This window comes from Elaeis guineensis, chromosome 11, assembly GCF_000442705.2.
Source record: "Elaeis guineensis isolate ETL-2024a chromosome 11, EG11, whole genome shotgun sequence".
In the NCBI taxonomy this organism is placed as follows: domain Eukaryota; kingdom Viridiplantae; phylum Streptophyta; class Magnoliopsida; order Arecales; family Arecaceae; genus Elaeis; species Elaeis guineensis.
This window is the reverse complement of record NC_026003.2, coordinates 17,222,424-17,236,820: the sequence shown is the minus strand read 5'-3', so window position 1 is coordinate 17,236,820 and position 14,397 is coordinate 17,222,424. Positions and strand designations below refer to the sequence as shown.

At 33.2% G+C, this 14,397-nt stretch overlaps 1 protein-coding gene across 7 annotated transcripts; it reads right to left on the bottom strand.

Moving 5' to 3' along the window:
• Positions 1 to 195: 195 nt before the first annotated feature.
• On the bottom strand, positions 196 to 2,489 carry LOC140852535 (uncharacterized). Of its 7 annotated transcripts, none has more exons than XM_073245870.1 (4): positions 2,043 to 2,489; positions 973 to 1,049; positions 729 to 826; positions 196 to 249 (listed from the first exon to the last, which is right to left on the bottom strand). In XM_073245870.1, exons 1-4 carry the CDS (start codon positions 2,248 to 2,250, stop codon positions 237 to 239), a joined length of 396 nt encoding a protein of 131 aa, XP_073101971.1. In that variant the 5' UTR covers positions 2,251 to 2,489; the 3' UTR covers positions 196 to 236. The 7 variants fall into 7 exon arrangements, 4 of the variants coding, with proteins under 4 accessions (XP_073101971.1, XP_073101973.1, XP_073101972.1 ...); XR_012135424.1 differs by having other exon boundaries at positions 212 to 249; positions 729 to 815; XM_073245871.1 differs by lacking the exon at positions 196 to 249 and adding an exon at positions 393 to 563.
• Positions 2,490 to 14,397: the final 11,908 nt, after the last annotated feature.

The window sequence follows — 14,397 nt, the reverse complement described above, 5'->3', positions numbered from 1 at the left end:
CATCAGATTCCTGAATATAAAGAAGTAAATACTAGAACTCAAAACATGGAATAAACAAATTCTAGCTGATCTCTTGCACTTTATGCATAAGTTCTAAGCTCACTTTCTTACAGCAAAAAGAGAATAAAGTAAACTTAAATTGATGACATCAAAAAGTTTAACTTTGCAAATTTGAGAGTCCATCAACCTATGAAGCATCAGCAAGACAATCTCTATCTTTTCTTTGGCACCATCCATCATATCCCTGACCTGAATTTACAAAAAAATAATTATATATATAATATATATTATTTTAAAGTTTAAGTCACTATTAAAATATATGTATATAGATTCATACATAATCTTTCCATAAACGATGTGAGTGCCCACAATACGTTTTATTAAAGTTTGACTTTTGCCTTTACAAGCAATGGAGCATGGGGCTCAGTTGCATAAGAAATAGAAACCTCACAAAACACATCCCCCAAACTCTTGCCCATCACATCTTGTCTTTATCATCAGAAATGAATGTTCCTTTGCTTATTTCTTTTTGAGAGACTGGGAAAGTATAATAACCAAATTATCTGTCATCATATAGGATGGTAAAATCATGGAAACTCTTCTTGTTACTTGATCCCCATTAGATAAGGGATATGCAAAGTTAGTTAGACTAATGTCTTAAAAAATGTTGTAATAGCAATTCTGAGAAACAAAAGAAAAGCATTATAGTTTGATGCATGAATGGTTACCACTTGGTGCTCCAATAATGATCCATCAGGTCCTGCATCTGTGGAGTTAATGCAGGATTCATTTCAGTCTTGACATCATGTGACATCCTGTTACACATCTTAGTCATACCAACGAAACCAAGAAGGAAATCACAAGCATTATTTTAATAGAGATGCAACTGCATTGATCTAGGAAGCTAAGTTCCTACATTGAACTTGTCGAAAAGGGCCCGCAACATCACTAGCCAAACCATGCAAAACTTACCTTAAACAGGGGGAGGGGCGAGCAACCATGATATAGTGCAATGCAATCAGTTGGAAGTAGCTCTTGCATATCCAACACTGAAATTAAATGAAGTTTAGATATCACATGCACATACATCAGAGGATGATATTATGCATAACTTTGCATAGTAAACTTTCAACAGCTCAAAGGTGCATGCACATGCACAATGAGATACAAACACATGCTATACAACATAATTTAACAGTGGCAAATCACCATCTTCACCAGCACTACAAATGTGACAATGTACAGAAACATGTCAATGTTCTTTTGAGGAGTTGATTGGGTTTGCCTATTTGTTAGGTCAATTTTTTCAAATATTTCCTACTTTCAATGTAATTTTATCCTGAACTGCATGTTTAAATTTTAAGAAATCAGTATAAAGATTAATCAAAAATAGTGTGATTGGAAATGCCCTGCATCTAAATAGACAAAATCATTTCAATTTTGAAACAAAAGACATAAATGGTGTCGGGTTACATATGAATATATATAGAATATGGCTTTAGTACTTTGACTTGGGTTACATATGAGAAAAAGACATAAATAGACTTGGGTTAATAGTACTTTGAGCATTTAGCAAGCTTCACTAGTGCGGTTCCTTTCCAAGTCAATGCCCTTCTATCATTTGAAGTCTAAATGAAGTTATCTACCCCTCTCAACAGCTTCATCACAATCTTTTATACATTCTTCATACTAAACACAAACAAATAAATTTATTGTCAAAAAATATGATGAGAACAGCTGAAATATGGTTTGAATAATTCTAGTAATATGGTTTGAATATAGCGACTATGGTCAGCTAATCTGACAAGATCATATAATTCAATAATGGAAAAATGTCATTATGCACCACAACCACACGTTTTGGAATTATGGGAGTGGCTGAGTCCTATTTTTTTTAGGAAAAAGTGCTCTTGAACAAAACCAGCCATCTCAAGACTGGCACTTGCAAGTGCATAAATTTACCAGTATATCAGTAAAAAACAACCTCGAGATCTGTATAAATTTGAATTAATATATAATAAATACCAAGAAGAAAGATATACCTTTGCTTTCAGCAGGAATTGGGTTAGAAATTGGGTGGGAGGGATATATCAGTGCAACAGGAGTCTCAAACCCTATAGAATCATCATCATATGGCTCATCTCTGGGCCTGATAAAAGCCATATGATGGTCAACCGTGTCATTCTTCTGCAGAACCTCAGTGCCTGGTTCAATCTTTGCTGAAATGGACAGCATTTCCTGGATTGTCATGTGCTGGCTGTCTACCTAATCAATAGGTCTTCATAGGTGATCCAGAATCAGCTTGCATGGGACTAGCTTGATCATGAGCATGAGTGGACACTCCTTTCTCTGCAATTTATTTTATTTGAGGTGAAATTGGTCCACATCTTTCAGACGTACGAGAAGGTTGAGGTGATATGTCCTCAGTCACTTCCTATCTTAGAGTCATTCTGTAAGGCTCAAACTCATCACTTTCCAAACATCATTGTTCCCACACTTAAGTCCTGGTTCAATTGACCATGATAAAAACCAAAAAGACACAAAAGCAAAAGAAGGGTTTCATGTATTGTCAATCATCTTGTTCTTCGGAGCAACATCTTGAAAAGATAAAATCAATTTAAAAAATGCCATCAAATAAACAAAATAGAACCCTCTACATCACGTTTGAAACTCATGCTGATAATAAAATATGCACCTTAGATTCCGGTGCATCAAGTATGGCATCTGTGAGAACTCTATAATTCTCGGCTTCAATGTATTCCCAGTTGTTATGATACACCTTGAGAAGATATTTTAGCATAGGCATCGCCACATGCATTGAAAACCCAATGGCTTTCATTGCTTCAATACTACGAGTGCTCTCTCAGGAATCGGGGCCATTTTTTAAAATCAGCGCTATCAGAACCTCAAATAAGAAGCACAAATTTGGTGATGCCACAACTTAATCCACCAATAGAAACATATATTCAAGAAAGAGATCAAAAATCATAGCTTAAATAAGATTAACACACGCAGATTCAAGATTCAACTTCAAAGATGCGATAAATCAAGATAAGTAAAGATTTTTGATCGGGGCATAAAGATAAGGGATGAGGGGATAAAGATTCAAGACAAAAAGCAAGAACCCTGGTGGGGATCTGAAGCATCCTAATAACTTAGCAAGGAAAAAGGAATCGAGATCTGGGACTTCTACAATTTACCTCGAGCGATTTGAAGAGGAAGCAAAGAAGAGCCTACGATTCTTGAAGCAATTTCGCTTGATAAATGCTAGGGCAAGCCTGAAACCTTCTCCCTAACCTCGATCCCAAGGGAATCTTGGCCACGTTTGCATGCTATTCAGGGATCGATCGAGGCTTAGGGTTTGGGAGAAGAGGGCCCTAAGTCTGCCTCAACTGCTCGGTCGTGTTCCCTTTAGACGCCGTGGGAATGGAGGGAAATGGGAAAAAGAAGACGGGTCACATGTCGCCCTTCGATTCAATTGCCTGGTGGGTTTGGTTCAAGTAGCTAATATATTCAAACCATATTACAAGAATCATGCATCCACTATATTTATGTTAGGACCGCGGATTCTCTGTAATAAACCATACAGTATAATACATCATGTACACTATCCACACATAACAGACAGCTATATATATATATATATATATATATACACATATTATATAATATAGTACATCATGCACACCATCCACACATATGGCTACATATACTCATCCATTATACGTGGATGGCGTGCATGATGCACTATATTGTACGGTATGTATATGTGTGTATATATATATATATAGACCATACAATGCACGAATCATATAGCTATATATACTCATCCATTACATAAGGAATGGTGCACGTACTGCACCACACTGTGTAGTGCATCGCAAGTACAATAGAGGATCTACGTATTTGTATAAGCTACTAAAACACGAGCGGATAATATAGCAAAAAAAACTATAAACAAATAAATTTATTACCAATCACTGATTACTATTACATAATATATTCAAATCATAATAACTTCTTATTAAAATTATATATATATATATATATATATATATATAATCAAGTTCAGATAGCAAAGAACTTCTTGTATACGATAGAACATTGGATTAGAAAAATAGGAGAATAGTCAAGTTATTATTTTTTTATTTGTTTAGTAAAATATTAATTAAAGGCAAATGCTGAGATATGAAAAAAATTTTGGTGTGCATGTTCTTAAAATTGACTAACGTTAATATATTCTTATAGCCGGTATTTTCATTTTATGTCAGTTAAATATAGTATTTCTTATTTATTAATTTGCCAACCAATAATATCTATATTATTTTTCGTGACATTACTTTTTCAGTATTTTTTAGAAATATGAAACTCCTTGTATATGATAGAACATTGGATTAGAAAAATAGGAGAATAGTCAAGTTCATTACTTTTTTATTTGTTTAGTAAAATACTAATTAAAGGCAAACACTGAGATATGAAAAAAATTTTGGTGCGCATGTTCTTAAAACTGACTAACATTAATATATCCTTATAGCCGGTATTTTCATTTTATGTCAGTTAAATATAGTATTTCTTATTTACTAATTTGCCAACCAATAATATCTATATTATTTTTCATGACATTATTTTTTCAACATTTTTTAGAAATGTGGAGCAAAATCTAATTTTCCAGCATTTGTTAGAAATATGGCTAAATTAATATCAAAAAAAATACTTATAGCTAACATTTTATCATAAATGCAGGATAAAACCTAATTTCTAATATTTTTTAGAAATGTGGCTAAATCAATGTTGCAGAAAAAATTTATGCCCGGCATTTTTTCATAAATATGGGGTAAAATCTAATTTTTCAGTATTTTTTAAAAATGCAACTAAATTAATGTCGCAGAAAATATAATTTCTTGTAGTGTCAGATCCAGGAGATAGGGCATCAGGATTCTTGTTGATGGGGTAGACGGTAATTCTATTGTTTTACTTAATCAAGGGAGATAGGGTCGATACTTTTTTTTTTTGTTTTGGCACTCATCTCTTGATGCCAGTCCGTCAATACTTAATATATTTTTTAACAAATTTGAGTTATCCACATTTATCCATTAGCAGATTTGATTTACTCTTATTTAATTATTAAAATATAAATAAAAAATTAATTATAGTATTTTCATATTTGACAAACATGGGTATAAATAATTTTTTTTTTAGAATTTGATTTTTTACCCATGTATATACTTTATGTGACTAAAAAGCATGGATGTATGCGACTTTTCTTGTAGTGAGAGTTGTTAATTTATTGTTCAACCAATACATAAACTTTGAAAATTTTGGGATATTATTTGGTAGGATAAATAAATCTCAGATTGAGACTATTGTGCAGGGAAGAGTAGTTAATCAGAAATTTAAATTTTAAAATTTTAAGAGAATTCTATAGATTATTACAAGACAATGATATGACACTGATTTTAGATTTACGTATATATTTTGCATTAATAGATTCCAAGGACTATCGGTGAAATATTAAATAACCTGATAGTGGATATCTGCATGATAAGTAACCTTTACTTAATCAAAATAATTATATAAAATGATAAATACATATAATTTAAGAATGTTCATTGATTTAATTGCTGCAAAAAAATTTAAAAATTATACCATTTGTTTGCTATACTATTCATACTGAGCCAAGCATAAATCAGAGAATTATGAGTATTTTAAGTCTCAAGTATTCATGGTATTTTGCGAATTGATAATTATGGATTTATAGAATTTTGAAAAAATTTGGTATGAATCTTTGGAATTCATGTTAACAAATGTGAATATATTAATTTAGAAAATCATGTTGTATATGGATTATTGAAAATTTGATGATTAGTCACCTTTATGAATTTTATGTATGGATTCAGAATTTCATATGTTGCAACTCTATATATGTTATAATAATAGTTGTTTGAATTGAGTTTGTGTATACATACTAAACTCTTAATCTACCTATGTTATAAATCATGCCATACGGGGGTTATATATTAGCAATTGATATTGATTGTTTTGGAACTTGCATTATAAACCTACTCCATACGGATTAAATGCAGTACCATGAACCTACTCCATAGAAGTTAAATGCGGTACTATGAACCTACTTTGTAGGGGCTAAATGTAATACTATATACCTACTTTATAGAGGATAAATATGGTATGCGGGGCTTTGTAACAAGGATTATATGTGACTATAGTTATATTGACTGATAAGTTAATATAATGCTTTTGAAAAATACAATCTTATGATATTATTGGAAACTTTGGTGTAATCATCTTCTATGTGGATTCTAAAATACTTTTAGTTTATATAGATGAGTTTTTGGTGCATGGTTTTGTCTTTATTACTGAGCTATAAGTTTGACTCTATCTATATATATTATATTATTACACTAGTTATTATACCAAGTACTTATTTGCTCCAGCAACTTGATTTTTTTGATTATGTCTTGGTTACTTACCGGACTATTAGCTTACTCTATTAATTTTTATATTTTTATTAATTTTCATATTTTTATGGAGTCTGAAGTATAATGAGGATTGGTAGAAGTTGGATTGTGAGATTAGAGCAAAGATCTAATCAACCATCCTAGACCAACCTTTCAAATTTTGTAGAACACTTTCTACACTATTTTATATACAAATATGTAAATTTATGATTGAAGTTATCTATGGATGATAGTTGTGAATATTTTGTTTTAGAATTTGAGTTAATGGATCTTAAATTATGAGTATTGCTTCGTTAGTTTAGTATGTTATTGATAGACTGTCATCTTGCATGGTCGTGAGATCCTATCCTATAGGTATGCGGTAGATTATTGCACTCCTAGTTATGTGCTTATCCGATTGGGGGTGTGACACAAATGAATAATCAAATCCAAGTCATTTCCATCTTCGTCTCTCGATCATTTTATCTACAATGGAAGAAATAGTGTAGTGGGATCGAAGCTGTGGCATTGGAAGATCTCAGGAACAAAAATGATGGCGTTAGAAGAATTGAAGGAGTGAAGGCAAGTTCAAACTTTATTTTTTGATTTAGTTTTTCCTTTTTTATTTGCTTTTGTTTTTTGTTTTTTTTTGGGGGGTTTATGAGTTCCCTGATCATTTTGGCATGAGACTTATGTGAGAAACCATGAAGTGCTTCTCATTAGGAGTACTATCGGGGGGGAGGGGTTTGCTACCTTAGTTTGGGCAACTTTCCTCTCTCCGAAAAATATCATTTGAGGGAGACGGTTGGGATAGATGCTATTGTAGATGCAGCAACCTTCCACTCCTAGTTAGATAGTGCTCAGAGGGTTGCTATCATAGTTTGGGAAGCATTCCATAAAGCTAAAAATTTAGTTTGAAGGAAGGGTTTTAGAATGGTTGCTATTGTTGATGCAGTAGCTTCCTAATTCCAAAGAATAAGAAATGATTGAATGGAAGAGTGGAAGAAAAATAGGAATGAGCTATCAAGCGACTGATCGGGAGGGGAGAGGAAAAAAGATAGTCAAGAGATTGGGTGAGGGATTGACAGAGAATGAGAGAGAGAGAAGCATCATGGGTTTAAATTATTCAATTGGGTCAACAGGTTTGAAATAATGGATTCAAGTTAGTGGATTAATGGATTTGGGTTATAGGATTTTGGGTTGATGGGTTAATGGGTTATTAGGTTTGGGTTATTAGGTTATTGGGTTTATGGGTTATTAGGTTTTGGCTATTGGGTGGGTGGGTTATGAATTAGGATTTAGATTTAGGCTTCAGTTTGGGTTTGGTTTGGGGTTGGGGTTGTGATTCAAGCTAGGGTTAAGATTGTGGTCAAATTTGGGTTAAAGTTGGGGTGACTAGGTTTAGAATTTGAGTTAGGGTTAGGGTTTTTAGGGTTACAGTTAGGATTAGGGTTAGAGTTGGGATTAAAGAGAAATTAGGTTTAGGATTGAGATAGGATTAGGGTTGCAGAGTAGGGTGTGATGGAGAAGATGATGAAAACAAAATGAAAAAAGGAAACATGGGGAGAAATAGATCACAAAGGAGGCAAGAAAAGGGTCAAGATGAGAGTTACCATGAAATATACAATGGGAAAGATGAGGAAGAGGAATAAACAAAAGATAGTGAGTAATAGGTCATAGAAGAGGTGAAAAACTTGGATCAAAAAAAGTAAGCATGAGAACTTACGTTTGGTGAGCACCAGAGGCATCATAAGAGGAGGAAGAACAGACTTAGGACAAGGATGGAGAGAAGAGAACCGAGAGAAGAGAGGTGCAATCAAGTTGAGATAAGTTGAGTAGCTAGAAGCTCGACTCGATCCAAAATACTTGGGCTCAAAATTTTGCTTGAAATTGATCGAGCCTTAATATCCTAAGCTCGAGCTCGGCTCCATGAAAAGTAGGCAAAACTCAACATCGATTCAAATATCAACTGAGCCATACTCGAGCTCGAAATTGAGCATTAGCCTACCAATAATATATATATTAATATATATTATAAATAACAATAATATTATTAAAAATATATATAAACTTGAGTAGATTCACAAGCTTTCAATCCAAGATCTCGCTACTTAAACTTGACTTGAAAAACTATTTGATCTACTCAAGCTTGATAATAACCGAGTCAAGCTCGAATAGCTTGACTTGTTTGCACCCTTACAAGAGACACCACTATCAGTTTCGGCACCAAGGTCAGTACTAGTGGGTGCATAGGAGTCACCATGGTGGTGAAGAAAAATCGATAGTGGGGATTGGAGCGAAATGGGGATGAAAAATGGCAAGGGAAGAGGAGCTCCGACAGCACCATGGTGGAAAGGGAAGGAGAACTTGGACATCACCTTCTATGATGGAAATGGATAAGGAAGAGGAGAAGCATAAGTGAATTGGAAAGAAATTGACCAAGGGAAGGAGGACGATGAGATTGGGTGAGGAGATGGTGGTGAGGTGGGATGGGGAAAGGATATGGGATGGGGAGAGGGATGGGTAGATTTAGGTTTCAAAAGCCCTAAACCATAGAATAATTATGCGGTCCAGACCCATAAAATAGATGGGATTTGTTATTTTGTATAGGCACTGGCATAAAAGTTAAAGTTACTTGGTTGCATTATGTGGATCAGATATATGAAACAACTGACTGTTGCCTTTTAATGAGGATGTCTGCGTAAAACTTCTATGTAGGAATTATTTTCAAGAAAAAAAGATAATTATCTTTTTTTATTATTTTGCCAAAAATATTACTACAATATCTTTCAAAATTATTTTTTATATTTTTTCTATTACTGTTAAATTTTTTTAAATTTTTTAGCAAAAAAATTATTGGCGTGTAATTTTGCATGCAGTTTGATTTTTTCCTTTAGGAGAAAAATATAATCACCAACCTATTAATTTGCATTTTGGTTTTTGTGTATGGTTACAAAAATTTATAAGTTAATAAGTTTTTTATACAATTAGTTTGTTATTAAATTTATTGTTATTATAAAATAATGATAATAACTTAATATCTTTTCTTCTCAAGAAAGTTTTGATTATTGTGCTGTTCGTTTCTACATCGACTGCTATCTCCAAGTAAAACTTATATTTGTATTTGTAGACAAACTAATTGATTTGTTCTGCACCTGCATAGAATAAATTCATGATTATATTTATTATTATTGTAGAAGTTGTTAAATGATATTACAATATATATGTTTTTAAATATTTATTATGGTCAAAGTAATTTTAATTATTAAAAAAAAATTTAGGTGTAACTTGCTATTAAATTACTAATTTTATGATTGATTATAATTGTAACATGGACTTAATAAAAATTTCTTCAAAAGTTTTGTTGTAAGAGATTACGACTAAGCTAGAGCTTATGCCTTTGATATATGGATTAAAATTTAAGGTGACAGTTTCTTAAGAGCTTATGGATATTATTTTTGAGTACGACAGCATTGATCAGTCATAAATTAGACTTGATTTAGTCTTATTATGATAAAAAATTTAATAACCGTAGTTGGAAACAAATAGGACAGCTAAAAGACTTCTATTTCAGCCTAAATTTGGAATTGACTAGTTATCAAGATTTTTATTTTGTTAAGGAGTCTTGTTCGAGAGCAAAATAAAAGTACATAAAAAAAAATTATAATATATCATAAATAAATTAGTAGATCAATAATAAATCAGCAGTAGTCATTATTGAAAAATTGACAGGTGCATAGCATATATTTTAAAAATTTTTTATACAGCAAATAATCAGATTAAATAATTTAATCTATACTACATGCTTAAGATCTAATCTTAATGTCTGTCCTAGGATCTATAACATGCTATGATGCATGTATATGATCTGAAAAATAAAATTCTGCATGCATGATCACATCAAAGTAAGCATCTGTAGATCATATCTACACTATACATCCTATGTATATCAAGTACAAGTTTAGAACTTGATATCTTTGCATGGGTAGAAGATCTCTGCATCTAAAAATCATGGACTTGAAGATTGCTCGCAGCCACACAGGATGTCTAGCCTATACAGGTGATCCACTCGAAGTCCTATGCTGATCCATCATCCTGAAAGTGCTAGCTCGTGCAATGACCTTTGGATGGCTGTTCTATCTTTTGTCTTCAGGCGTCTCAGACTCCTTCGGATCTGAAGATGGATTAGGAGAAATATGTGGTATAGGAACAAGGAGGGAAGAACTTTTTTTCTCTTAGATATTCCCTCTCCTAAAATCTTAGAATAGATCTAGGATGCTCACCCAAGAGGAGAAGAAAAGCCTCTATGCTCACACACCAATCGATGGCTGCCCAACCCCAAGCCTTATGCCCAAAAATCCTAACTCTCGTAGATCTCAATAATATGATTTTTATCCCATAAAAATTAGGGATTTATATAGATGTGGCGTGGAGGTGTTTGGATGAGAACAGATTTCTCATCTACACTTGAATTCAAATTAGATTTGAATTTGATTGGATCAACCAATTGATCCAAACTCTTGATCCCTATCAAGAATGGGCGACAAGGGAGTGTGGGCATGGAGTTCTATCATGCCAATCTGAAATTGATATTGGAAAAGGCGTGCGCATAAGGGTGGTCGGCTAGGGTAGGAGTCCAAGCTGTTTGGACTCTTAGGTTTCATCCAATCAGGACTTCTTTCTAATCAAATTAGGTTAGACCCAATTAACTAAATTAAATCCAATCAAATTAGGTTCCAAACTTGATTAAATCAGACTTTAATTGAGCCTTATTTTTGATCAAATCAAAAATCAAACACCCTTATTAATTAAGTCATCTCATAACCTAATCAGGTCAAACCAAATTGAATCTAATTCATTTACATTTGATCCAATCCACATTGCTCAATCAAATTGAGCAAATTAGTAATTTAATTGCTAATCAATCCTCTTATAATTGATTATAACTTTTGCATAAAGCTAACCATCAATCGAATTGATGATTAAATCTTAAAACGATTCTCAATCGTCGATCAGCCACATGATCAGACAGTAACTTCTTTTGAGTGTGACTTCATAGGTTCGAGTCTAAGCAGGTAGCACATGAATAACTTCTTGAACTAATCAATATAACCATCTAGTAATGAAACCCGATGTTCGGATAGATCGAATGATTTACAAAGCAACATCTAAGAACCTACTGGCATATGGTTACCATATAATTCATCTCTTTGACCCTAATACTCAAGATGACCTAGGATTTAACTGTCAACTCTGGAATAGTCAACCACATTATATTTTAATCTTTCAAATCCATCATATGGATTATCTTGATCAAGATTTTACTAAATTAAAATACAATGATGTATTAACTCTTATTTATTTAGAGGGGTCAATCTCATCTTGACTCATGTAGTGATTTGGTAAGTATTTGACTGCACTCAAAAATCTTTCATCACTGAATTAAAAATTCAAATAGTTCAGCATCAAAGTATAGTGAGTTTCTTGCAAGTCACTATAGTGATCTCAAGTTGGAGGGATACCTACACTCATACCGTTCGTGAGCTACTCTTGATAGCAGAGTGCTCCGCAGTTAGTCATGTTCGGTGCGAATGTACTCCTACACTACATAGCATGCCATACTAGTATCTCTATATTTTTTGGTTAAGAGGATAATTAATCTATATGACACACAATGACCTACATTTGATATCGCTATCGTCCTAGTAATAACGTATCATTTGGTTGCAAACGAGTTTAAGGACTAAATCCTCTATTTAAATTAGTCCTAAGGACTTCATCATAATCTAGGAGTTCATACTAAAGATGTAAATATTTGTAATAAAAATATCAAATAATTTTTATTATTGAATAATTTATATATAAGTACAAATGAGCACAACCGTCAGCAGACTGACGATTGACTTTGGGATACAATTCTCAATAACTCTCATTTGGACTAAAATCAATCAGTATAGTATCATATATCTTTCTTCATTTTATGATTTTTGAACTTCTTAATACTGAAGGCTTTAGTAAATGGATCAGTCAGGTTCTCCTTCTCATCGATCTTCTAAAGATTGATATTATCTCAATCCATGATCTCTCAGATCAGATGGTAGCGGTGCAGTATGTGCTTGGTACACTGATGGGACTTCGATTCCTTTCCTTGAGCAATGGCACAGTGCTATCGCAGTATAACAGAACCGGATCATCTAAAGAGGATGCCACTTCGAGCTCGTCGATGAACTTTTATAACCATACAGCTTCTTTTATAGCATCGAATGCCATGATGTACTCTATCTCACACACTGAGTCGGCCACGATGTGCTGTTTGAAATTTTTTCAAAAGATTGCTCTATCGTTCAGAGTAAATACAAAATCTGACAAACTTTTGCTATCGTCATGGTCTAACTGAAAGCTAGAGTCTGTAAACCCGACAAGTTTCAGGTCAAATTCTTCATAAACGAGCCACTGATCTTTGATATTTCTTAAATACTTAAGGATAGTCTTTGTAACTTTCCAGTGGTTCTCTCCCATATCAGATTGGTATCTGCTCACTACCCCTAGTGAGTATGCCATGTCTGATCTTGTACATATTATGGCATACATTATAGAACCCATTGGTAAAGCATATAAAATCCTACTCATATGCTCCCTCTCTTAAGGAGTTGTCGGACAATCCCTCTTTGAGAGAAAAATTTTATAGCCTATTGAAAGATAGTCTTTCTTAAAATTTTTCATGCTAAACTGCTTCAGCACTGTATCGATGTACGTAGATTGGAATAATCCAAATATCTTCTTCGATCTATCTCTATAGATCTTCATCCCTAAGATGTAGGATGCTTCTCCCAAGTCTTTCATGGAGAATTGAGAAGATAGCTAAACCTTTATTGACTGTAATACAAGGGTGTCATTTTTGATTAAGAGAATGTCATTCACATACAAAATAAGAAATACTACAACAGAATTATTAATCCATTTATAAATGTAGGATTCTTCACCATTTCAAATGAAGTCATACATTCTGATCACTTTATCAAAATACATATTCCAACTCCTACTTGCCTGCTTCAATCCATAAATGGATCTCTGAAGTTTACATACCTTAGACTCGTATGTGGATGTGAAACCTTTAAGTTATATCATGTACACATCTTCTTCCAGCTCACTATTCAGGAAAGCTATTTTCAGATCTATTTATCAGATTTCATAGTCCAGATGTGCAACTATCGTAAGCATAATCTGAATGAACTTGAGCATTACCATAGAGGAGAATATCTTGTCATAGTCAAGATCATAATGTTGACGATACCCCTTAGCAACCAGACAGACTTTATAGATCTCCACCTTCCCATCTGTGCCCCTCTTCCTCTTGAAGATCCACTTACACCCTGTGAATTTTACTCCTTCAGGTGGGTCAACTAATGTCCACACATCATTGACCTTCATGGACTCTATTTTAGACTTTATGGCTTCAAACAATTTATCGAAATCGGACCTTTACATTGCATTTATATAGATAATCGAATCCTCATTGTTTTCATCGAGTTTAACAGGATCCTCATTTTGAATCAAAAAATCGTAATATCTGTTCGGTTGATATGATAGTCTATCAGATCTCCTTAATAGTGCATCTACAACAGGCTCCGGGTTTGATCCAATCAAATCTGATTCTGTAGGTTCACTAGATTGTGTCGATTTTTCTACTCATCAAACTTTATCAAGTTCGACTTTAGAGACATTAGTTTCTTTACTAAAATTTTTTTTTTCTAAAAAGTGTCTTATTGCTGACGAACACTTTTTATTCATTAGCAAAGTAGAAGTAATACTCAGTTTCTTTCGGATATCCTATAAAAATATACTTGTCAGACTTAGGTCCGAGCTTGTCTATTTTCAAATATTTGACATAAATCAGACATCCCCAAATCCTAAGGTATGAGAGTACTAGTTTATGTCCAGT

Excerpts from the sequence above, each read along its gene's own strand:
- LOC140852535 (XM_073245869.1), bottom strand. The coding sequence starts at position 2,250 with ATGACAATCCAGGAAATGCTGTCCATTTCAGCAAAGATTGAACCAGGC. Across the intron at positions 1,050-2,042 it reads AATTCCTGCTGAAAGCAAAG|TGTTGGATATGCAAGAGCTA; the intron begins GTATATCTTTCT and ends ATTTAATTTCAG. Across the intron at positions 827-972 it reads CGCCCCTCCCCCTGTTTAAG|ATGTGTAACAGGATGTCACA; the intron begins GTAAGTTTTGCA and ends GGTATGACTAAG.